Source organism: Vombatus ursinus, unplaced genomic scaffold, assembly GCF_900497805.2.
Source record: "Vombatus ursinus unplaced genomic scaffold, bare-nosed wombat genome assembly UNPS02001419.1, whole genome shotgun sequence".
Taxonomy (NCBI): Eukaryota; Metazoa; Chordata; class Mammalia; order Diprotodontia; family Vombatidae; genus Vombatus; species Vombatus ursinus.
The window spans coordinates 5202285-5229022 of record NW_020941197.1 but is presented as its reverse complement, the minus strand read 5'-3'; the positions used below and the strand labels follow the sequence as shown (position 1 = coordinate 5229022).

Genomic DNA, 26738 nt, shown 5'->3' with positions numbered 1-26738 from the left:
TCTCTACAAGATGATAAGGTTCTAAAATAGGGTAGTGACTATGGATGAGGAGAAAAATGGACATATAAGAAAGATCTTGTAATGGGAGAAACAATGAGATTTGGCACCCTTTCATCTTACAGATGAGGAAATTGGGACCCAAAAAAACTAAGTGACAGTCCCAAGATATCACAGGTAGTAAACAGCAAAGCCTGATTTTGAACCTAAGCCCTCTGTGTATGTAAAGTGCCTTGTGAACTATTTAAGTAACATATGAGCGTCAATTATTATTTTAAATAACTTATTACTTTAATTGTTTTTATTATTGTTATTTTAGTTAAAAGACTTACCCAAGGTCACATAACCAGTTAGTGACAAAGTAGGACCAAGTCTCCTTATTCCCACTCCAATCACCAATCAGTAGATTTCCTCTCTTATAAGAGCTCTAGCAAATGACCAGAAATGTGCTATACCACAGTGCATGCTACATGGTAGAGTGGATAGAGTGCCGGCCCAGGAATCTCATCTTCTTGAGTTCAAATCTGGCCTCAGATACTAGCCATGTGTCCCTGGGCAAGTCACTTAACCCTCTTTGCCTTGGTTTCCTCATCTGTAAAATAAGCTAGAGAAGAAAATGGCAAACTACTCCAGTATCTCTGTCAAGAAAATCCCAAATGGGGTCATGAAAAGTTGGACATGACTGAAAATGACTGAACAACATAGAGCATACAGAAATAGCACTCTAGTGTAAAATGTGTCCTATTTCTCCAATGTGCCAGCTAATATTAAACATCAATTAAATATTAAATGAGTATTTATTGTATTTATTAAGGCTTTGGGAGAATAACCTGGATGGACCATCACTTAAAAAAAAACTTCAGTAAAGTATGAAATAACACCTTTTTTCTCTATTAGGGTTTCTTAATCTTTTTGGGGTCTCCAGTGTTTTGGACACTCCACCTTTGGAAGAAGGGTGAAGCTCATGAACCCCTTCTCAGAAAAATGTTTTCTAAATGTATAAAATATGGGGTTCCAAATAAAATCAATTATACTGAAAGAGTCATCAAAATATTAAGAAAAAAGTGATGCCTCTTATATCTGGGGGTGGGGGAGAAGCAGTCCCTATATAATTATCCCTTTAACAAGCAAAGGTGCTGGAAAGAATAATAATCACTTGAGACTGGTTCTTTCCCTGCCCAAAGAAGGGCAGCCTTAAAGGGGGGAAAGAATTCACCAAAGGAGAGTCTAAGAGGTCAATGGATCATAGTTTTAGAGTTGGAAAAGGACCTGAAAGGTCATCAACTCCAACCTCCTCACTGTACAGATAAGGAAACTGAGTCACAGAGAGTACCTGTCAGGATAGAAAGTGAGTTGCTGAGACAAGATCAGAAACTATCCATGTCCAGACTTCAGTCCCAGGACTCCACTAAGTACACAAAGATTCCTCAGGGTCCATTCCTCAGGGTCTTTCTGGAAGATTGGAGCATGGATGTTTCTACTCTTTAGATGAAGTGACTGGGGGAGTGAGGAATGACAGAAGAATGGTGATAGCAGAACTGGGACTGAAATACATCTCCAGGGCTATTTAAAAAAAAAATACCAACAGGAAGTAACACTTTTTTTTTGGTAAGGCAATTGGGGTTAAGTGACTTGCCCAGGATCACACAGCTAGTAAGTGTCAAGTGTCTGAGGTCGAATTTGAACTAAGGTCCCCCTGACTCCAAGGTCGGGGTTTTATCCACTGCGCCACCTAGCTGCCCCTAGGAAGTACCACTTTCTGCTCCCCCTCCCTTGACTAAGGAAGACGTGGGCAAGGACGCAGAAGTGAAGCATTGCATTGAGTTCCATTCTCTGGAAGAGCAGCAACACGGTTGGAGAGGCTCAGCAATCCCACACCTCCCTTTACTATCTTCACAACTCTTGATTAACAGTTATAAAGTTTTAAGGATTTTCCTTTTAGTCTTGACTAATCCAGACAAGTTTTGAGAGCTTCCAAGGCTTAGAGTCTCCATATCATCTAGCACTGATTATTTCTGAATTCCCTGGGGTGTCTCTTGTTTGGGTACACCAGGTAGCAGAGGATATGGGTGTGTTATTTGCTGCCAGACAGCTAAATAATAACAACAACAACAATAATAATAGCTAATACTTATTTAGAACTTATCCCAAAACAACCTCGTGAGTAGGCAGTACAAAGGATACCCAACAATATCCCCATTCAAAAGTCAATCTGTATGTACCATGAGAATGGTTAATAATTAATATGTGTCAAGATTCATTATACTGGAAATCCTAATAGTGATGATTTCACTATTCTAAAATTTTACATTCTAATGAAATGCAGAAATTCCATATACATCAACATAATTCTCAAAAGGGGAATAAGTGAAGTGATGTTGAACTGGTTATCACTGGTTTTTTTTCTCAGTCCTGATGTGCAGCCTAAAGGTACTTTAAAGCCAAATATATAACATATCTTAATTTGCATTGTGTAAAGAAGATGGTTTAAAGCAACTAGAGAGAATGAATGGGAGGAAATGGGTTGAGGGGGATAAGTATGTTTGCAATATATATATTGCATATATATATATTGCAACATATATATATATATATATATATATGACAAACTGTATTCTAAAGTCTCACTGATGGCAAACTAACTCTCAGAAAAATGTAGCCAAGTATTAATTGAATCCTTAACTCTTCTGACATTGACATTTCAAAAACGATCCACAATCACTGTTTTCAATACCATCATATAACTATAATATCTAATCAGCTTTGTAAATGTGGGTAAATAGTTTATGCAGGGAGATTGTAAATTTTCTTGTAGTTGGCAGATATACATAAAGAAGGAAGAAATGTGGTCAAGATGCTTCACCTGATCTTCTGTTCTTGCCCTTACTTTATTTACAAGCAAATCAAAGAAGATCTTGGGAGTTATTTGGATTTCCTTGCCCTAGCTTCTATGTAGTTCCTGAGAGTTTTCTGGGCAGAATCCTCAAAAGAGGTTTTAGAGATACAGGCTTATAATGAGAAATGTAATGGGAGAGGAGGTTTTTACAAATTTCATGACCTTATAATAGACAGTTATCTGGGACCACGGCCTGAATATCAACACCTGAAAATAATAGTTAAAAAAACAGGCTTGGCTTAGAAGCTTTCTGCTTGTTGTTGTTGATTTATCTAGCTGAAATACAGTAGTTCACAGCCTCTCCTATGCCTTAAAAGAAGGTCAGCCTAGCTCTAGTTAAGGAAAGAGGTTTTCTAGCGATTAATCCTCAGAAGATGGGAGAACAGAGCCCACTAGATAGCTCTGAAGAGCTGAAGCCCAGCAGAAAGCATCAGAGATAGCTGAGGGATAATGAGGCCAGCAATGACTCCCAGAATACGTCAGCATATTATAACATATTAACATCACAGGAGGATGCTGGAAGTCCTGCAGAATCAGGGCCTCGAGCTACCAGTCAAATGTACACCCTTACCACATGTTATACATATCCCTCCAAAAGTATATGACCTCACACATGGGCCCTGACCCAACAGGTTTCTGATCTGTATATCTTCCATACATGTACCATGACCACACAAACTCTTGATCTGAATGTTCTGCATGTGTGTGCTCTCCATGCATGTTGTGGCAACCTAAGTGAGAATGTAACCTATGAGTATTTGGCGAGGGGTGGAGGAATTTTTTTTTTTGTCATTTTGTTATGCATTTTGAATAAATGCCTTTTGTTTCAAAATAATATGTCCTCTGGCTGGCTGGTCAAATTAAATACCTTAATGGGGGCTCTGAGTGTGTGCTAAATAGTAAAGTATCCTGAAGCCAGAGTAGTTTGTCTAGAAGCCACCAGCTGATGAATATTTTAGGCCTCCCTAAGACCATGCGGAGGGTTTGTAGTCTCCCTTTATACTACTTCACTTGGTTATCTCTTCAGATCCCAAGGATTTAATTACCATCTCTGTGCTGACAGTTCTCATATCTATCTATCCTGACTCAACCTCTCAGCTGACCTCCATTCTTGCATCTCCAAATGCCTTTCAGACATCTCAAACTGGATGTCCAGTAGACATCTTATACTCAACACATCTGAAATTGAACTCTTTATCTTTCCCCCTAAACCCTCTCTCCATCTAACTCCCCTATTACTGTTGAGGGCACCAGCGTCCTCCCAGCCCCTCAGGCTCACAACCTAGGTGTCATCTAGGCTCATCACTATCTCTCACCCCCCATATCTAATCTGTCACAAAGGGCTCTTGATTTTACCTTTGCAACATCTCTTGATGCCCCCTTTTGTCTCCTCCAACACTATCACCGTTCATCACCTCATGCCTGCACAATTGTGATAGCCTATTGATGGATTTGCCTGCCACAAGTGTCTCCCCTTTATAGTCCATCCTTCATTCAACCAATAAAGTGATTTTCCTAAAATACAGGTCTGACCATGTTGTACCCACACACATAGTCCAAAAACTCCATTGGCTCCCTATCACCTCCTGGATCAAATAGAAAATGCTGTTTGGTGTTCAAAGACCTTCATAACATAACCTAGCCCCCTCTTACTTTCCAGTCTTCTTACACCTTACTCCCTGCGATGGATCCAGTGACATTGGCCTCCTGGCTGTTCCACAAAACAGGACACTCCATCTCTTGGCTCCAGGCATTTTCTCTGGCTGTTCACTATGCCTGATACACTCCACTTCCTCATCTCTGCCTGCTCACTTCCCTGGTTTCCTTCAAATCCCACCTTTTACAAAAAGCCTCCCCTAATCCCTCTTTATTCTAGTTCCTTCCCTCTGTAAGTTATTCCCTATTTACCCTGTTTATAGATTAAAGTTATCTGCTTATTTTCTCTCCCATTAGACTGTGAGCTCCTCAAAGTCAGAGACTGTTGTTTATCTCCCTTTATTTCCCCAGTGCTTAGCAGTGCCTGGTACAGAGTAGGTGGTTAATAAATGCTTATTAATTGACTAACTGAAGAACTCACAAATACTTTGATAGAAATGACTTTGATGAGGCAGCTAGATGGTGCAGTGGATACAGCACCAGCCCTGAAGTCAGGAGGACCTGAGTTCAAATATGGCCTCAGACCAAACACTTGACACTTACTAGCTGTGTGACCCTGGGCAAGTCACTTAACCCCAATTGCCTAAAAAAAAAAACAAACAGAAGTGACTTTGATACAAAGTTTTTTTTCTTAAACTTTGAAACTTCCCTGGATCTTTAGCTGTACCTTACCAATACCCTCATTATGGATGATAACGAGCTCATCATACAAATAGTCAATAAATACCACTCATACAGAACCCTCATACCACAAAGAATCAAACACAGGCTTTACTATAGCTGAGTTCAATGGAAATTTTAAGTAATGGGAAGACAAAGTTAGTCCAAGAAAATCCTATCTTTGAAAGTGCTGCTAGAAGCAGCAGAGTGGACATTAACAGTAAAAACCACACAGGATTGAACCAGTCTCTGCCACTAATGTAAAACTGCTGCCATTCGTGGGTCAGGCATCATTCATTACTGGTCACCTTTCCTAATTAACTCATGACTCTGCCTTGCTCCATTTCACATGAGTTAAAGGTCAAAAGCAACTCATGAAAATTTCTCATTCATCTCTAGCTAAGTAACTTGACAGTCCTATCTTTCTCTTTACATATACAATAGAATGCAAAATCCAAGAATCTGAAGAGTTGGAAGGAAGTTCAAAGGCCATTTAATCCAACCCCTAGCTAAAACATGAATATTGTGTAGCATTCCCTATAAACCTTTGTTTCAGGGGGAAGAATAACTTAGGGTCACTCAAAACCCTACATAATTTCCATCTTTCACACCAGACTGCCAAATAAATATTCCTAAAACACAAGTGAGACCACATCATTCCCCTGCTCAAAAATCATTGCTTCCAGGATAAAATACAGACCCCTAGTCTGGCCTTTAAGTTCCTCCGTGGACCTTTCTCCCATACCCCTTCCCCAAATTATTTCATCTTACCATACTCTACATTTCAGTCAAATTGAATTACCAGCTGTTCTGAAACTCATCATTTCACCTCCCATTTATGTTCCTTTGCACAAGCTTTCCCCACAATACCCTCTTAATTCTACTGCCTTCCCTCCATTAATTATTTCCTATTTATCTTGTCTTTAGCTTGCTTTGTATATATTTGTTTACATATTGTCTCCCCCATTAGATTATAAGGTCCTCGATGGCAGGGACAGTCTTTTGCCCCTTTTTGGATCCCCAGCACTTAGCAAAGTGCCTGGCACACAGTAGGCACTTAATACACGTATGTTGATTGATTTGTACACACTGCCTCTGCACCTATGCCTTTCAAGAATCCCTAGCTTCGGGGGCAGCTAGGTGGTGCAGTGGATAGAGCACTGGCCCTGAAGTCAGGAGGACCTGAGTTCAAATTCGGCCTCAGACAAAACACTTGACACTTACTAGCTGTGTGACCCTGGGCAAGTCACTTAACCCCAATTGCCTAAAAAAAAAAATCCCTAGCTTCCTTCAAGGCTCCACAGTTACCTCCTAAGTGAAACCTTTCCTTACCTCAGCTGGAAGTGCCATTTGTTGTTGTTCAATCATATCCAACTCTTTGTGCCCCCATTTGGGGTTTTCTTGGCAAAGATTTCCTTCTCTAGCTCATTTTATAGATGAAGAAACTGAGGCAAATAGGTTATGTGACTTGCTCAGGGTCACTCAGCTAGTAAATGTCTGAGACCAAGTTTGAACTCAGGTCCTCCTAACTCCAAGCCCAACACTATCCACCACACTGCCAAGCTGCCCATTAGTGCTCTCAGCCTCCTCAAATTACCTTGATTTACTTATCTGTGACATGTTGTATAGCCAGAGTAGAATATAAACTCCTTCAGGGCAGAGACTGGTTCTTCTTTTTCTATAAACAGACTGCTATTTCCCAGCACTTACCTAACACAATTCCTTTTATATATAGGTACTTTGAAAAATGATTGTTTAATTTAATTGAAAGAGAAACAAATTCCTTGCACCTTTTGCACAAAAACAGATTCCTGAACCTGGCATTTAAGGGCCCCTAAAATCTAGTTTCAACTTGCCTTATTTTATATTACTTCCTTTTACTCATTATATTCCAACTGAATGAAATTACCAGCAGTTTCTCCAACTCAGCAAACCACCTCCCATTTCCATGGATTTACAAAGACTCCAAAGCATTCCTTCCTCAACTCTGCTTCTCTGAATTCCTTACCACCTGTAAGGCTCTGACCAGAGGCCACCTACCTAAGAAGCCTTCCCTCATCTCCTCCTCCCTCCTACTTTCCAGGGATATACACATTGATAATGAGGTTGAGTCAGGCATTGCCAGAACTAGCTCAGTGTTTAGGAGGTCCTGAAGGAAAGTGTAGGAGAGAAGTATTAGACTGATCACCAAACTGAAGGTCCACAGAGCCAAAATGCTGATCTCATTGTTGTATGCCTGTGAAACCTGGATAACATAACAGCACCATGCCAGGAAACTGAATTGCTTCCACTTGAATTGTCTTAGGGAGATTCTGAAGATCACCCAGCAGGATAAGATACTAGGCTCTGGGGTTCTTTCTGAAACTAAACTGCCAAGCATTCAAACTCTACTGCAGAGGGTGCAACTCTGATGGGCTGGCTATGTGGTTCAAATGCAAAATGTATACTTGCCAAAAAGATTATTTTATGAAGAACTCACACAGGGCAAGGGCTCACATGATGATCAGAAGAAGCAATACAAGGACACTCTCAAGGTCTCTCTTAAGAACCTTGGAATTGACTGCGTGACATGGGAGTCACTGGCATAGGACCACCCAGCATGGCGTGCCCACAGCAGAGAAGGTGCCATGCTCTATGAGCAAAGCAGAATTGAAGTAGCTCAACAGAAAAGTGAGATGTGCAAATTTAGAGAATCCACCCCAAGCGTTCACATGGACTACTTGTGCCCAACCTTACATAGAGCATTCCAAGCTCACATTGGTCTGATCAGCCACAGCTGGACACAGCTGGACAGACTCTGACGTAGTGATGCCATTTTGGTCTTCTTCGAGAATGAAGGACAACAACCCCCACCTCCGACGTTAGAGCTCACTTCCCTGCTGTAAATTACCTAAACCCTTCACAACCTGAATCCTTCCTACTTTTCTGATCTTCCTCTACTTTTCTGTCCTCCAGAACACTGGCCTTCCTGCTTTTCCTTGAACATGATACTCTAAATCTTATCTCCATGCCTCTTCTCACTGGCACACCCTCCCTCCTCACCTCTGCCTCCTGACTTCATTTAAAATATCTCAAATCCCTGCGGGAGGTCTCTCCTGGTGGGGTTCCCTCCCCACCCACCAACCCCTACCCACCCCTGCTAATGCCTTTCCTCTCAAATCCCATATATTTATACATATGTACGTATGTATCTATATTTACATATATTATATGTGTGTGTGTGTATATATATATACATATATATACAATTATATACAATTATTTACATGTTTTCTTTCTCTGATTCCAAAGTGAGCTTCTTGAGGACAAAGTCTATATTTCTGCCTTTCTTTATATCCTCAGTGCTCAGCATAGTGCCTGGCACACAAAATGCTTAATCAGTTGTTGTTGACTGACAATATTTATTTCTCTGTGTGCATATTATACCCTACTCATAGGATGCAAACTCCTTAGAAAAAAGCATTGTTTCATGCTTGTTTTTGTCTCCCTATCTAGAACCATGTCTGACACATGTTAAGAATTTAATAAATGTTTGTTGAATTAAATTGAAGCCCTCCTATCATAAGAGTCATCAGCACATCTCTAGTGGAAGGAAGGAAATATATGTGTGTGTATATATGTATATATACATATATATACATATATACACACACATATACATGTGTATATATATGTGTGTGTATATATATATATATTAAAGTGCCTATTATATGCCAGGTGCTGTGTTAAATGCTTTACTAATATTAGCTCATCTGATCCTCACAACAAACCTGAGGTAGGTGCTATTATTATCCCCATTTTACAGCCGAGGAAACTAAGGGAAAGATGAAGTGACTTGCCCAGGGTCACACAGCTTGTAAATGTCCAAGGCCAGATTTGAACTTGGGCTTCACTCACTCCAGGCTCAGTGTTCTAGCCAATGCACCACCTAACTGCCTCAGTAGCTTGGTGAAAAGTAGTATGCAGGACTCCCATCTTACAGCCGCTGCTTTGAGGGGCCAGCAGCGACCTCCCTTGGTTCAAAAGCCACCAATTCAAAGAAAAACATGGTGTCAGTCCACAACTCACGCTAACTGGTTGTCACGGCCTCCTCTGGCATAATTCACTTTATCCTACCCTGCTCTGGGCTAAGAAAAGCATTTTTCATTTGAGAAATTATTTTACTTCTTAATGCCTTGGGAAAAAAAAAACTAAAGCTTGTACTTCTGATAGTAATTACCTAAATTTGTCACCTCAGGGGAACAGTCCCACAGATGCTATAGTTTATAAACTTTACATATAAATGATCATTCTTACCTGTTTAGTGCAAAGGCATAGTGGAACTTGATATTATGCTGATCAGCCAAATCACAGGTAGGCAGCATCTCCAGTGTTTCCACCAATTTTACCATAGCATCATAATCCTAGCACCCAATTGCCATAAGGCAGGAAAGGAAGAACAACAAATATTTATTGTAAGGTATTGGTTTTTAAAAACAATTTTTTTTAGGCACAAAAGGACCTCAATGAATTCCTCTGTTGGAATTCATGATTAAAATTAAAAAGCAGCATCATTTTGGCACATGAGTAAGGAGAAAGCCAGAAAACTAATCCCACTTGGATATGCAAATCTAGCAAAAGGAATAAGCATGTATTAAGCATCTACTAGGTGCCAGGCACTATGCTAAGAACTTTACAAATATTTTCTCATTGTATCCTCATAACAACCATGCGAGTTAGGTCCTGTTATTATCCTCATTTTAGAGTTGAGGAGAATGAGGCAGAGCTACTAAGTATCTGTGGCTGGATTGAAACTTGGGTCTTCCTGATTCCAGATTCAGTGCTCTGTCTACCATACCATCTAGCACCAGCAGTGAGGCAAAAAAGGCGAGTCACAAAAACATTAAATGAAGAGAAAGGGAATGGAAACTTTTGCTCCCTGCCATATATAAAACATGGATCCAAAAGATGAAAGGAAGATTACAAGAAGAGCAGAACAATTATTCAGCAGAAATGTTGACAGGATGGGCATAAATATATGGGAAAGTTTATGCCCACTCCTCAAGCAAAGAGAAGGCAACTTCATTCTCGCCAGTTTTGTGGGACAAATTAAGGAGATAACTGGATATCATGGAAAAGGCAATGAACTTTGAGTCACAGAACCTATGTTTAATTACTGGTTCTATTTTCTCTCTCACTGTGTGGCCTTGGGCAAACCACAATCTCTGAGTCTCAATTTCCTCATCTGAAAAGGAGATGAGCTAGCTGGCCTCAATGGTGCCTTTCAGCTCTAGGCCAATGATTTATAAGCTCAGCTTTCCATGTTACCATGATTTTGTAAATTGGGTGGGCCATTGCTAAAAATCCTGCCTGCTACTCTTTCATTTAGCCTAACCCTCATAACCAAGAAGCAAAGTGACAATGTGTACTAAGGTCTCTACATATCAGAGTTTCCCCAGACCGCAGAAAACCAAACCCCATCTCCCACTCTCTCTTACCCCTCTCAATTTCACCATGCCCGGGGAGAAGCTAATATACTCCAATAACTACTTGTTTTACTATAAACCAAAGGATTACACCAACAGTTTTACGAAAAGAGGAAAAATTATGTCACTTTGGGTGTGGGTGGCAGGGATGGGGAAGCCAAAGAGAAACAAAATAAAACAAAACAAAAATCCTGGTAGCAAAATGAAAGAAGGCTTCAGGGAGAAATCACAGTACAATATTTTTCTTATCTATTCAGATATTTCTTTACTAGTCAAAAGCTTTAAATGCTGTCCATTATTTAAAACTGGCTGAATGTATTTCTGTGTCTCATTTTCCATTTTGATTGGGAATTCTCCAGTGTCTGGAAAAGTAGACAACACAGAATAGATGCTTCATTTATTCAGTTTAGTTAAAAATTTCACACCAACAAGGAAGTTACCTGAGCCTCACCACTATGCCCTGGGAGGCTTGCTCCCAACTCTATTCATCCTGGGACCCACGCTCTCTTGACTGGTTAGAGCATGAGTTCAAATTCACATCGTCCACTATGGCTAGCTAGACCTAGAGGTGCTTCACATTCTACCCTGGTTATCTTCTTGTTATTCTCTCTGCAGCTGGGCTTATATTCTCCTACTTCATTGTGCCTTTTCATTGTAGTCTGCATAATACAATGTAGAAAGGTACTTATGCATCTGAATCAAATCCATACTTCCATCGCTACTATCAATCAATTTCACTATGCCTGTTTTCCCAAACCAAAACACCCTTCCCCGGCTGCCACTCCCCCATGTGCTGTCTGTCCCATTACACCCTAAGCTCTTGGAAGGTAGAGACTGTCTTACCTTTGTATCTGCATTCCCAGTACTTAGATAACTATTTAGCGTAAAGGAAATGCTTAAAAATTTTTTTTCATTCCTTCATTCATGTTGTCTACAGTGATCAAAAGAGATACAAAATTTACATATGACAAAGCACCATCCCGATGGAGCTTATAATCTAGTAAAGAGATTCAGCACATATGCAAATAATTGCATTAGAGAGGTAGAAAACAAAATGCTTTGTGAAGTCTAAGGAAAAGGTAGTTAATGATTGAGTGATCGTGCAAGGTCTTCATGAGAGAAGTAACATTTGAGTTGGGCTTTACAGGATGAGCAATAATTAAATAGAGAAAAAGGAGGGAAAACCTTCTAGGAACAGGAAAAAGCATGAGCAAAGGCCCATAATGAGAAAAACATAGTACATATAAAGGAAATGAGCTTATAAGCACTGTGGGCAGAAGCAGTCAAAAAAGTGTGAGCAGTACACCTTACCTAGGTTCTATGCATATCTATGACTACAAGATTTATAGAATACTATACAGTCCAACCCATTTTAGTTCCCAGATTGGTAGATTCAAATTATACAATGTCATAGAATGTTAGAGAACATGATATCCTGAAGGAAACTTAAAGATCATCTGATCCAGGTATTTTTTATCTTCTTCTGTGTCATGAACCCCTTTAGCAATTTATCATGGGCCTCTTCTGAGGTCCAACCTATGGACCTCTTCTGAGAATTTTTAAAAATTTTAATTTGATTAATCTAGTTCTTTTCCATATAACATGTTGACTCTTATAACGTGTGGAAAATGAATCATTCAATAATATAAAACCACGCCATTGGAGAATTCTTTTCCCCTCCTTGCCCCAAGGCTTATGTCAGGTGTGGCCTTTTTATTGCCTGTGCAACCTTAAAGTGATTTATAACCACTGACTAACCCCTAATTCCACCTTCCCTTTCCCTAATAGAGGATGCTGATCAAAACAGAGAGTTCCAGAGGTTTAAATGACCACACACACACACACACACACACACACACACAGATTTCTTGTCCCTCCCTTCCCAGCTGCATCAACTCTCTCAAGTAGCCTCTAAGAAAAGCCACACACATCATCACATCTTGGCTGCCCCCAAGGCTTAGTATGACAAATCCTTTCCTCAAGCACTCTTTCTGACAAATTACACCTGGCTCTCAACCTCTCTAAGGACCCAAATTTCCTCATCTATAAAATGATTCCCTCATCTATAAAAACATATGATTGGCCAGCCCAATAAGGAGAGGATTTCATAGGTTATTTAATGCTGCATACTAACTTACCACATTTGAGGGTCAATGATTAGTAAGAGGTCAGTCTTTACCTGGATATCACGGTATGATAACAGCAGATTAATGACAATGTCTGATGTCAGGACTTCAGTATTATCCATACGGAGTTTAATTCTGGCTAGTTCCTTTGCCAGTTCATCACCCTGATATTTTTCTCTGGCTTTCCGAATGTCATTTAACAAGGTTTCCTTGTAATAAGCACTGATGGGGGAAAAAAAGGAAAACAATGTCATATTTACCTTTATGAAGACCCAGTTTCTGTAGCAAGGCAAAGAAAGAGTTCTGTTCTGATATGTCTTTAATTTAGTCACTTGAGCCACTTACACTGGGAAAGACTCTGACATAATTTGAAGGTAGTGTAACATGTTGGCAAGAGTACCATACTTTGATTCAGAAGATGTGGGTTCAAATTCCACCTCAGACAATCACTGTGTAACAGTAGGAAAGAAACAATCTCTCAGAGCCTCAGTTTTCTCAACCAGAGAAGGGGGATAACAGATATTGAGAAACAAACATAAGGAAATTATAAGCAGTGCATCACAGCCTTGAAAAGAATTTCAAAACAGTTCATTTTTCTTCAGGAAAAATGATTTAATATACAACTCAATCTGTCTCCAACAGCTTATAGACTAAAGGAGTAAGAATAATGAGTGACACACTTGAATACTTCTTTTCCCACAAATAAAAGTAATACTGAGCCAATAAGCCTTCCCAAAGTCACAAGATTAAGTTAGAACTTCTATTAAAAAATTACTAATTTCTATGTTGTGGACCTGTCAGTGTGAAGTTCAAGCAGGATGATCAAGGACCATCTTTCCCATAGTTCATCAGCATCCCCAATGGTACCATCCTTTTTTTTTCAGATAAGATCAAACAGGATAGAGCACCGGCCCTGAAGTCAGGAGGACCTGAGTTCAAATCCGGCCTCAGACCAAACACTTGACACTTACTAGCTGTGTGACCCTGGGCAAGTCACTTAACCCCAATTGCCTAAAAATAAAAATAAGTAAATAAATAAAAACAGATAAGGATCAAACAACCAACTGATTAACAAGTATCTATCAAGCATCAGCTATGTGACATAAGTGCTAAGGATATAAAGACAAAAGCTACATAGCCCTTGACCTCAAGGAGCTTACATTTTAACAAGGGAAGGCAATGGGCACATAGAAAAAGTAAGGCTGCAAGGCTGTCCAAAGCCAAAAGTCACCTCCTGCCTCCTCCCCAGGCTTCCAGGGGAAATCTGCTCTAGGCTGCTGTGAGGCTGCTCCTTTTATCCCCTCCTGCCTTTCCCCAAGACCCACTAAGACACAAGATCCACTGTCTCTGAAGCAAGCTTCTGGACTCACTGGGAGCCAGGGGACCAGCAGGCCCTCTGGCTGCTGGGGTTACAACATTTCCTTCCTCTCATTCATGACTGCCGGGAGGCATGGTTATATTCCCCAATGATGATCATATTCCCACTCATTCATACTCTCCTATCCCAGTGAAACTGAAATCACAACTGCTGACGAACAAAATTTCCTCCTCAGCTGTCCACTCTCTCCTTCCCATCCTCCTGGAACGTCCCACCACAGATCTACCCACTCCTTCCACCTGCTCCATAACTGACAAAACTCCCTTTCATCTTACCCCACTCCTCTCACTTCCTCCATTTTCTGGCACTCATTCCAGACCTGATCCACTGTAGACATCACTGCGTCCCTGACCATTCTTTTCCATACTGGCAACTTTCACTCGTATCTTTCTCCCCTCAGTCAGTGGTCAAGATAGGGAAAGACTCCTTGCTGCCTCTGCTACTCCAAGATTTTTCCTCTGTTGTCATTTTTAGCAAGCTTTCCTGCTTTAGATTCATGCAGTACAGATTTATCACCTACTCCAGCTTCTGGTAGCCCTCATCTGCTGATCTTCTCCGTGATAAAAGGAGTTCAGTGCCAGGACCACATCTACCCCCTCCGCCTCATCTCATAACAGAGGACTTCAGCACACACAGTGGTATTTCCTCAAATGCCCTGACTTTGTACTTTCTCAATCCAGTCAGCTCCCATGACCTAGTCTTCTACTTCACCTCAGCCACGCACAGGGAGGCTCACCCTCAAGATCTTGCAGTCACCCACAAATATTCCTCTTCTGTGTTGAAGAACACCAATGATCTTTCAGATCATAACCTTTTGGCTTTCCATCTTATTCTTCCTAAACCTATACTTCATCTTCACCATGACCTGCAGTCTCTCCATGTCCTCAGCCCTCAGTATTTTGCTAGGCCATCGCCTATACGCTGGCTACACTGCCTTCCCAATTTCAAGCTTGGTGAACCAATTCAACTCCACACTGTCTTCTGCTCCTGAATCTTGTTCCCTTGTCCCATCACTCACCACACCTTGCCAAACCCCAATCCATGATTAATTCTACTATCTGCCTACTTTCTACTCACAAGCTGTAGAATGGAACTGAAGAAAATCATGAAACTATACTTAATGGATCTACTACAAAAATATGCTGATTTCAACGAGGCCTTCACTACAGCAAGGCAATCCTACTACTTATCCATAAGTAATTACCCTATTCTACTCACCACAGCTGTTCTTAACCTCTTCTCCTCAAGTCTCCCATATTAGCTCTTCCTGCTTACCTTCTCAGCTGAGGACCTCTCCTCATACTTCACAGAAAAAATTGGGACCATTCACCAAGAGCTCCCTCTTCTCCCCTCATCTCACCTCTCTCAGACATCATACCCCACCAGATCTCCTCTTTCATTCCATTATCTAGTGAAGAGGTGGACTTTCTTCTTGCCAAAACCAACCCCTCAATATGCACCCTTGACCCTCTTTCATCCCATCATCTCTAATATCCTCACTCCCTTAATAATCTTCAGTCTCTTCCTACCTACTGATTCCTTCCCTGCTGTTTACCAACACATACATGTCTTCCTCATCCTTAAAAAAAAAAACCTTCACTAGACCCTAACATACCTGTTATCTGTTGTCCTATATCTCTTTTCCACCTCTCAGCTAAGGTCATTGAAAAGGCAGTCTACACTTCAATTCCTGTCTTCTCACTGTCTTCTAAGCCCTCTGCAATCTGGCACCAACCTTATCATTCAAATCAAACTGCTCTCTTCAAAATTATGAATAATGATCTCTGAGCTGTCAAATATCATGGTCTTTCCTCAGTTTTTATTTTTCCTCAGTCAGTAAACATTTATTAAGTGCTTACTGTGTGCCCGGAAATGTGATAAGCACAGGAGATACAAAGAAAAGCACTACAGCATTTGACACCACTCTTTCTGAGTTTTCATGATTCTGCTTTCTCTTGGTTCTCCTCTTACCTGTCTGAGAATTCCTCAGTCTCCTTTACTTGATGTTTAACCATGTCATGTCCACAAAATGGTCCATCACAGCTATGTCTTGGGCCCTCTTCTCTTTTCTCTTTATACTCTTTAGATCAGTGACCTCATAAAACTCCATGGGTTCAATGACCATCTCTATGCATATAATTCTCATATCTATATATCTCCAACCCTCATCTCCCTCCTAAACTCTAGTCCTTCATCACCAACTGCCTATTGGGTGTTTCAAACAGAATGTCTTGTATCTATTTCAAATTCAGTACGTCCAAAACAGAAAGTATTATCTTTACCCCTAAATCTTTCCCTCTTTTGAACTTCCCCATTATTATTGAGGGTATTACTATCCTCCCAAACTATTCAGGTTTGAAACCTCAGTGTCATCCTTGGTTTCTCACTATCACTCACCCCACATATCCAACTAGTGATAAAATCTTGTTTCTTTCTTCACAACATTCCCTCTCTCCACTCACACATCCCCTATTCATACATCACCTCCCACCTAAACCATTGCAATAAACTGCTAATTGAACTCCCTGCCTTAAATCTATCTCTATTCCAATCAATCCATATTTCCTCAGCTGCCATTGTGATTTTCCTAAAGAGAAGATCTGACCATATCATTGCCCTTCCCCAATAAATTCTGGTGACTCCCTATTACCTGTAGTTCAAATATAAATTCTTCTGCTGGATGTAAAGCCTATCACAACTTGGCCCTTCATTGTATTTCCTTTCTTACATATTACTCCCCTCCACTTACTCTAAGATCAGTCATATTGGCCATCTTGTTGTTTCACACATACTGCCTCCCTCCATGCCTGAAATGATCTCCTTTTTCCCCTCTGCCTCCTAGATTCCTTGGCTTCTTTCAAGACTCAGTTCAAATGCCCCATTCTGGAGTTCTTTCTCCTCCTCTCAGGTGATGGTGCTATCTCCTCTAAGGTTGCCATATATAATATATAACATAGATCTACACATACATACATAATATATACATATAATATATACTATATATATATATATATAAAATACACACACACACACACACACACACACTGTACATAGCCAGCACTTAGTATAGTATCCAGCACCCAGTGGTTGTTGTTTGTCTTTCATTTTCTTTTTTTTTCTTTTTTTTAATTTTAGGCAATTGGGTGTCTTTCATTTTCAAAGAGGACCAATGACATCCCTAGTGATGCCTTGACTCATAGGTGAATTGGATTTACATGAGGCAGAGTTGCACAAAGTCATCAGCCTCATTCTCCCTTCCAGAGTCACCAGAGTCCAGGACAAAAGTCATCCTGACTGGCAACGGCCCAGGATGTAGTGGATAACTTTGGTGTCTTTGGATGTCTAACCAAGCTCTAAGAGATCCACAGCACCTGTTTCAGCCACTTTCACGATCACTGGAACAAATTGTTTTGTCTGCCCATTCCACCAGAGGAAGTGCTCACATGCTGGGGGTAGACATCCCCCTAACTCATTGACGGCTTGGAGGCCTGTCTGTTACCCTCAAGCTGGTTTAGCTCATCTGCCAAGAGGGCTTCCCAGGGTGTGGCTACTGCACATGTTATAACCTCTTGGAGACACAGGTGAGACTTGAGTGCCAGGTGGATATCACAGGTAGATGAGCAGCCCTGAAAAGGGTTCAGCAAGCCCTCACACCAGAAGCGCTAGTCCTTTCTGAGTCCCATACACCCCAAGAAAGCTCTCAATAAATGCTTGTTGACTGACATATCTCATCTGTACTTGTTTTTTCTTCCATTAAAATGTAAGCTTTTTGAGGGCAGTCTTTGCATCCACAACGCTTAGCATAGTGCCTCAAATATTGTTAAGTGCTTAATAAATGCTTGTTGATTGGTTGACATAGGTATAGAATATATACAAAAATAAACACAAGGTAGTTTTGGGAGGAAGGACACAAGGAACAAGTCTGCCAGTATGGCTGGACTGAAGAGTCCCTTCAGGGAAGAATCCATGAAAAGACTGGAAAGATAGAATGAGGCCAAATTGGGAAGACCTTTAAATGCCAAACAGGAGAGTAAGGATTTAATACTAAAAGTAACAGGAATCCACTAGAGATGTTAAGAAAGGATGACATGGGTGAAAGATCCATACTGTAGGAAAATCACTTTAGCAGCTGTGTGGAGGATGGTTTGGAGTGGTGAGAATGGGACACAAGGAGACCAATTGGTAGGCTACTGTAATAGTCCAGGTGATAGATAATGAGGGTCTGAAGTAAGGGTGGTAGCTGCAAGTGGAAAGATAGGAACACACAAGAGATGGAAACAAATTGATTTGGCAACTGATTGGAAAAGTAGGATGAGAAAGAGGAGTCCAGAGTTGATACTCACTGCAGAAAGTGTGCCTCTTATCCTCCATATTTTATTTTTTTTCTCCTTTGCCTTAGCATACCAGCAAGTCACCCCTTCACCCTGGTCTTTAAAATACTGATTGTTTTGAGAAAGGGTTAAATGATGAGAGATGAAAGGAATAAAAAAAACAGGAAAGGGAAAACAGGAGTTTGTAAGTTTGTAAGTTTGTGCAAACAAGAAACCAAAAGAAAGAAGGCAGAACAAATTAGAAAGAAAAGTAAAGCAGTGGGGTAAGAACAGAAGAGAGTCTGTACTCAGAAATGTCTTAAGTACCATCAAGAAACATTCACCAGAAGATCTACAATTAGTTTCCTAATTACGGTATTTTTTAAAATTTAGCCTACATCTCCAGCTCTACAATTTAAGACCATGCTCTCTGAACCTATCTTACATAGGAAGACGTATACCCTTGAGGGAACAGGATGATCATATGGCTTCTTATTGAACCTCATCCAAGTTCTCTATGCTTTTTAAAAAAATGTTATTATTTCTGATACCTAGAAATGGGCACAGGGTTGGGGGAGGGAGGGGCTGATTCATCCACAGAGCACAAGGGTAGAGAGAATACCAATGGGGTACAAGCCCATTATACACACACACAAAGACACACATGGGCACCCTGTTTCTCAACATAGCCAATGGCTTTGTGCAGACTTTAACCACAAAAAGAAAATGGATATGAGTATCGCTTCCTCAGTGAGAATTATTCATTGAATTTCCATCAACCTGAAGTATCTAATCACATTTACTCTGCATTACACTTTTTTTTTACATGTCCAAGCAACATGGTTTCTTTTCCTCCACTATATCTATTACTATTTCATTTACCTATATTTAATTTACTTATAGTTCTTTTTAAATTTATAGTTCTTTTTTTTTTTTTGCTTGACCTTAATAAGCTTCATTCAATGATCAGGCACTGAAAGGGATTTCAAAAGTTATCTGGTCCAAATTCCTCATTTTACAAAGAAGGAAACATTACTTCAGGGATGTTAAGTGATTTGCTCAAGGTCACACAGTTAGTATCAAAGGTGAGATTTGAGCATGGGGTCCCCAACTCCTAAGTCAGCACTCTGGCTGATTCAATTTGTGATGCCTGTTCCAACTAACTGAGGTCACTTTAAATTCTGATCTGATAATCCAAAATCATTGCCCTCTAATTTCCCTGATCATTAGTGAAAATGTCAAGCAACTACAAAGAGTCAAATCTTGTACTATAAAATTCAACAGAAATGTGGTATTCATGGCTTTAAGACGCAAGGGATAGAGACAAGAGCTCTGATTTAACTGATACAGGGATCTTCAGGTGAGGGAGCTCTCTCTACCACTGTAATACCATCTCTGCAATTTTTGTCTTACTCTCGTTCAGTCATTTTTCAGTTGTGTCTCATTTTTCATGACCACATCTGGGGTTTTCTTGGTGAAGATTCTGGAGTGGTTTGCCTTTTCCTTCTCCTGAAATTTTACAGATGAGGAAACTAGGCAAATGGGGTTAAATGACTTGCCCAGGGTCACACAGTTAATCAGTGTTTGAGACCAGACTTGAATTAGTAAAGATAAGTCCTCCTGACTCCAGTCCTGGCACTGCGCCACCAAGCTACCGACTTTTGTCTAGGGAATTGCTTAGTTAGAGCAAAGACAAGTGATGTACCTGGGGTCAGTCACCCAGTATTCCTCAGAGGCAGGATTTAAATTCAAGAGTTCACCTGAATCTGTCTCTTCTCAGTCTACTATACCCTAGCTGTCTCCTCTCAGGGAGCAAATGTATTGATAATTACACATCACATAATAAAAAGATGACTGGCTACAAGAACATTTGTTGGTTTTGACATATTTGTGTAAGAGAACACAAGATACATAATAAAACTTTAAATACCTCATATATGTGCATTTTAGCTAAACACATGAAAGGCAATTTTAAAGAAAACTGGAAACAGTGTAAAAATTAATATCCCTGAAACTGTGAGACGTAGCTATGATGTAACAGCTGGACAGCTAACCTCAGAGTCAGGAAAATCTGGGTGTAAGTCCCACCTATAACCTACACACTGTGTCTTCAGGCAACTCTCTAAGGTCAAGAGCTCACTGCATCAGTAGAGGGGGATTCCCCACCCAGTGTTCTTTACCAATTAAGCCACAGATCCAATTTAAAAAAAAAGAAAAATAATCCAACAATGTGACTATTAAAAGTTGTCTGTGGTTCCCTATTTCCTCTACATATAACATGCAAACTCCTCAGCCTGGTATCTAAAGAGCTCCAACAACTCAGTTTTCAGACTTACTCTCATCTAAGATGGGGTTATTTAAGTATTTTACTTCTTCTGTTAATCTGGGCAACTTATATTTTTGTAAATATGTATCCATTTCACTAAGATTGTCAAATTTCTTGGCATACAGTTGGGCAAAATAGTTCCTAATTATTGTTTTAATTTCCTCTTCGTTGGTGGTAGATTCACCCCTTTCATTCTTGATACTAGTAATTTGATTTTCTTCTTTCTTTTTTTTTATTAAATTAACCAAAGGTTTGTCTATTTTATTGGTTTTTTCATAAAACCAGTTCTTAGTTTTATTTAATAGTTCAATAGCTTTCTTAATTTCAATTTTATTAATTTTCCTTTGGTTTTCAATATTTCTAATTTGGTGTTTAATTGAGGATTTTTAATTTGTTCTTTTTCTAGTTTTTTCAGTTGTATGCCCAATTCATTGATCTCCTCTTTTTCTATTTTATTCATGTAAGCAATTAGAGTTATAAAACTTCCCCTAAGAACTGCTTTCCCTGCATCCCATAAGTTTTGGAATGTTGTCTCATTATTGTCATTCTCTTGAATGAAGTTATTGATTGTTTCTATGATTTGTTGTTTGACCCAGTCATTTTTTAGGATTAGATTATTTAGTTTCCAATTATTTTTTAATCTATCTTTCCATGACTCTTTATTACATATAATTTTTATTGCATCATGATCTGAAAAGGATGCATTTAATATTTCTGCCTTTCGGCATTGGATTGTGAGGTTTTTATGCCCTAGTACATGGTCAGTTTTTGTGTATGTGTCACGTACTGATGAGAAAAAAGTACATTGCTTTCTTTCCTCATTCAGTTTTCTCCAGAGGTCTATTATATCTAACTTTTCTGATGTTCTATTCACCTTAACTTCTTTCTTGTTTATTCTGTGGTTAGATTTATCTAGTTCAGAGAGGGGGAGTTTGAGGTCCCCCACTAGTATAGTTTTGCTGTCTATTTCTTCCTGTAACTTCCTGAACTTCTCCTCTAAGAATTTGGATGCTATACCATTTAGTAATGATATCACTTCATTGTCTATGGTGCCTAAATTTTAGTAAGATGTAGTTCCCTTCCTTATCTCTTTTAATTAGATCTATTTTTGCTTTTGCTTTATCTGAGATCAGGATTGCTACCTCTGTTTTTGATACTTCAGCTGAAGCATAATATATTTTGTTCCAGCCTTTTACCTTTACCCTGTATGTGTCACTCTTTTTAAAATATGTTTCCTGTAAACAACATATTGTAGGATTATGGTTTTTAATCCATTCTGCTATCCACTTCCGTTTTATGGAAGAGTTCATCCCATTCACATTCACAGTTATGATTACTATCTGTGTCTTTCTCTCTATCCTTTGTCCCCCTTGTTTATGCTTTTCTTTCTCCTTTTCCCTCCTCACTAGTGTTTGGCTTTTGACCACCGCCTCCCTCAGTCCCTCCTCCCTTCTATTAGCCCTTTCCCTTTTCTTCTCCTTTACCCTTACTGCTTCTTCCCTCCCTTTTATCCCCCCTCCCTTTTCTTTCCCCTTTTCCCTCCTACTGCCTATAGGGCAAGTGAGATTTCTATACCTAACTGATTATGTTATTCCCTTCTTGAGCCAAATCTGATAAGCCAAATCAAACAATGCTCATCCCCCTCCCTTTCTTCTCTCTGCTCTAATAGGTTTTTGTGTCTTTTCCTATAATGTAATTTACCCTTGTCTGCCTCCTCCTTTCTCAGTACATTTTCTTAGGTCAGATTAAGCCATTTACCTGGGTCCATTTAACCCACTTGATTAGATTTTTTTTTTATCATTACATCAAAGTCAACTTATATCCACCCCCTTTATGTATACTCCTTTAACATGGTGTAATAACAATACGGTTCTCAAGTGTTACAAATGTCATCTTCCCTTGTAGGGATGTAAACAGTTTGTCCTTATTAATAACATATTGTATCTTTCAGACTCATTTACCTTTTTATGTCTCTCTTGAGTCTTGTATTTGAAGATCAAATTTTCTGTTGAGCTCTGGTCTTTTTATCAGGAAGGTTTGGAAGTCCCCTATTTCGTTGAATATCCATCTCCTCCCCTGAAAGATCATGCTCATTTTCGCTGGGTAGCTGATCCTTGGTTGTAATCCAAGCTCCTTTGCCTTATGGAATATCATGTTCCATGCCCTACAATCTTTTAATGTAGAAGCTGCAAGGTCCTGTGTAATCCTGACTGTGGTTCCATGATATTTAAATTGTTTCTTTCTGGATGCTTGCAGTATTTTCTCTTTGATCTGGTAATTTTGGAATTTGGCTACTATGTTCCTTGGTGTTTTTGATTTGGGATCTCTTTCAGGAGGTGATCAGTGGATTCTTTCTATGACTATTTTACCCTCTGGTTCTAGGACCTCAGGGCAGTTTTCCTTTATGATTTCCTGAAAGATACTGTCCAGGCTGTTTTTTTCATCGTGATTTTCAGGCAGACCAATAATTTTTAAATTGTCTCTCCTGGATTGATTTTCCAGGTCAGTTGTTTTACCAATGAGGTATATTATGTTTTCATCTATTTTTTCATTTTCTCTGTTTGACTAATTCTTGCTCTCTCATAGAATCATTAGCTTCCACTTGCCCGATTCTAATTTTTAACAAATTGTTTTCTTCTATTAGATTTTGTACCTCCTTCCCCATTTGGCCAATTGTATTTTTTAGGGATTTGTTTTCTTCAGTGTCCTTTAAGAACTCTTCTACCTCTCTCATTTGACTTTTAAAATCCTTCTTGAGCTCTTCTAAGAAGGCTTTTTGGGCTTCAGACCAGTTCATATTCCCTTTTGAGGTTCCAGATGTAGGTTTGTTGACAATGTTGTCCTCTTCAGAATTTCTGCCTTGATCTTCACTGTTCTCATAATATGAATCTATGGTATGTTTCTTTTTGCTCATGGTGTTTGATTTTTCCCTGGTCTTTAAAGAGATTGAACTCTCCTGCTGGGGAGCAGAGGGCACTGACCCAAGCTTCTTAAGTTGGAAGCCTAAGTCTTAGTCACTGACTTTGTGTGCTGGGGCCTCCGATGTTGGCAATTGGAGAGGCTGTAGGGTTCTGGCAGCTTACCTGGTGTTGGGCTGGAATCAGAAAGGCTGGAACTCTAGGGCATCTCTAGGTTGCCTGCTTTTCCTTTCCTTTAGCTTTCTTCTGCTGAGGCACTGGGAGACCCGTTTCCTGTAGAATGCTGAGGCACCTGGTGGTTTTCTGAGCTGGTTTCCATTGGTTCCCCCACCCTTACTGAGGCACTTGGAGGTGTAGGTGTTGTTGTTTGCCTGCTCCACCACCTGGGTTTCGGGATCTCCTCCCGGTGTGCTAAAGTGGGGCTTTCTGCTAGCTTGCTGGGATGCCTCCCATTCTATACTGCTTCCCTTCCCCCAGGGCAAGAGGGGCCTTTCCTGTTAATCCCTGAAGGTACCTGGGCTGCTGGACTGTTGCTCCCTGTCTTTCATCTGGTTCAGCTATTCCAGGGTTTTTCCTGGGGCAATATTTTCTGGGCTTTCAGAGGTTGATAGGGGAGGGTGAGAGTGACTACCTTTTCACTCTGTCATCTTGGCTCCCCCAGACTTATGCTCATCTAACTCCCCTTCATGTGCTATACATACATCTCAGCTAAACTGGCCTACAAAGTGTTCCCTGAATTTGGGATTCCATCTCTTACCTCTGTGTGTGGAATGCATTCTCTCTCTCTCTCTCTCTCTCTTTCCTCCTCCCTCCCCTTCCCTTTTCTCTCCTTTTCCTCTATATTCTCCCTCCTCTCTTACTCTGCATTCTCTCTCTCTTCTTTTCTCTGTCTTTCCTCTTCCCCCTTCTCTCCTCCTCTGTGTTCTCCCATTCTCCCCACCCTGCTTTCTCTCCCCTCCCTCCTACCCTCCCTCCTCTTGCTCTTTCCTGTCCCTCATTCTCCTTCTCTGCTTTCTCCCCCACCTCTCTCTTTTCCTCCTTCCCCCTCTCCCTCCCACTCCACATTCTCCCCCTCTTTTTCTCCCTCCACAACAGTTACTTGTTAAATATTCCCCAGTGGAATGAAAAGTCTTTGTGCACTGAGAATGGTTCATTTCTGTCTTTGCAATCCCCTCTCTAGCTGACTTGGTATATTTCATGGTCCCTCCTTAAACATCCAATGATCAAAACCTTTTAATATCATATAATTCTTTCACTGCCATATCTGTAATTACAATTGGTTGATTTAAGTATCTTGTCTACTTTGGAAAAATCATTTAGGGATACTTAGCATTTCTAAGATGAATAATACAGTCAATCTGGTAAGTAGATTAAAACAATCAAATTACACAGGGCATCATTAGGTCTGTTCACCGAATAGAGAAATAATTATCTCCAGAGAAAAAGAATAAGAATAACTGAGAAGGTTATTTGCCTGTAATACTATAAAACTATAATAAATAAGCACCTAACCCATGATAGGCACATAGGAGACCACTGGAAAATATCTGTATTGAGTGAAGTTTTTTTTTTACAAGATAATGTTCTCATTTTAAAGATTAACTTTTGATATTTTTGATCAACATCCATTACTTCACCAGCGTGGATACTCTATCCACCAATGCAGATAGACATCCCTCCATGCCTTTTCAGCCTAGGTGTGAGTCTTGTCCTGCTTCCTCCATAAATCTGTCTAGGAGGATTTTTTCCATGTGGTAAAGCATTTGTTCTTTTAGTAACTTGGGTGCACCAGTGTACCTCTTGGATTGTCAACCTGTCATCACTGATTGGCAGGTCCAGCTCCTTTTCTACTCATCCAATATCCTTGATACTATCATATATGGTGCCTCTAGCCTGCAAATGGTCACTGAGAACAACCCTGTTTACATCCACCACACATCTATGGGTTGTTGATAATTGCATAAATCATAGGACCATTCTATCATAGATTTAATGTTGGAAGGGACCTTATAGACCATCAAATTCAATCTCTGAAATACAGAGAGGTTAATCTCTTCGATGTTACCAAAGCAGCTATGTAGTGCTGGACTTCAATGCCTTGGACAAATAGAAGCAATTACAAAAGGAAATCTCCCTTTTGTTTAGATCCTTTCTACTGGATAATTCTGTTAATACATTGATTGATTCAATACTCAAGTAATCACTGACTTAAGTAATTTCTTTAGTCAAGTTTCTAGTTTCAAGAAACTCATGGACTCTTGCACAACTTTGTTGCATAGGTAAGAGACGTCAGGGATCAATCAGCATTATCAGTAGACTCCATGTGGACACTTATTTTCCATCTTCTAGGTGTTCAAGATCATAACTATTGTCCAAGTCATAGATTATAAAAGCATTAAACATTATTTGTAGAGCCTGGCAAAACTATGAGCTTATTCTTTTGTTTCTAAGGGTTATTGTTTTATATTGTTGTTTACAAGTTAATTATATCCACAGCAAAAATTATCTCCACTAGAGCCTTAGTCTGAAGTATCCATGATGTGGAGATGACTCTAGATTCTATGACAGCTGAGTGGAAACTCTGGCAGGGCTTAGAAGGTTAGAAGGACTTTATCTTTGAACCTAATGATGGACTGTTGCCCAAAGACCAGTTCCATCAAGTTCACAAAGGCTCACCACCAAAAAAAAAGTGAAAAATGAAAACAAATAATGATTTTTAAAAACATAAGCAACTCATGAAGACAATCTATCAAGGTCAAGAACTGGTTGTGATCTGTATTAGGAACTGAATAACCACAATGACAAAATCATGGATTCCTGAAGTAAGCATGAAGTCATTTTAATCTGACACATATTTTGAAGAAATATGGTAGGCCTCTGAAAGGCTTATTTTTTTAAGGAGTGAAAAAACAGCTCATTAGCCTGGGGGTCCATGAACTTGCTTTTCTAATATTTTCATAAATGTATTTCAAAATAATTGGTTTCTTTGAGATCCTAGGTATTTTA

At 39.8% G+C, this 26738-nt stretch overlaps 1 protein-coding gene across 1 annotated transcript in view; it reads right to left on the bottom strand.

Annotated features, from left to right (window-relative positions):
* Positions 1–26738, bottom strand: part of MAP3K15 (mitogen-activated protein kinase kinase kinase 15) — a 150108-nt gene that overhangs the window by 78821 nt on the left and 44549 nt on the right. Inside the window, exons 5-6 of the mRNA XM_027866203.1 lie at positions 12854–13022; positions 9506–9612 (exon numbers count right to left, since the gene is read on the bottom strand). Of these exons, the coding sequence (XP_027722004.1) occupies positions 9506–9612; positions 12854–13022 (276 nt within the window). The remainder of the gene's footprint in view (positions 1–9505; positions 9613–12853; positions 13023–26738) is intronic.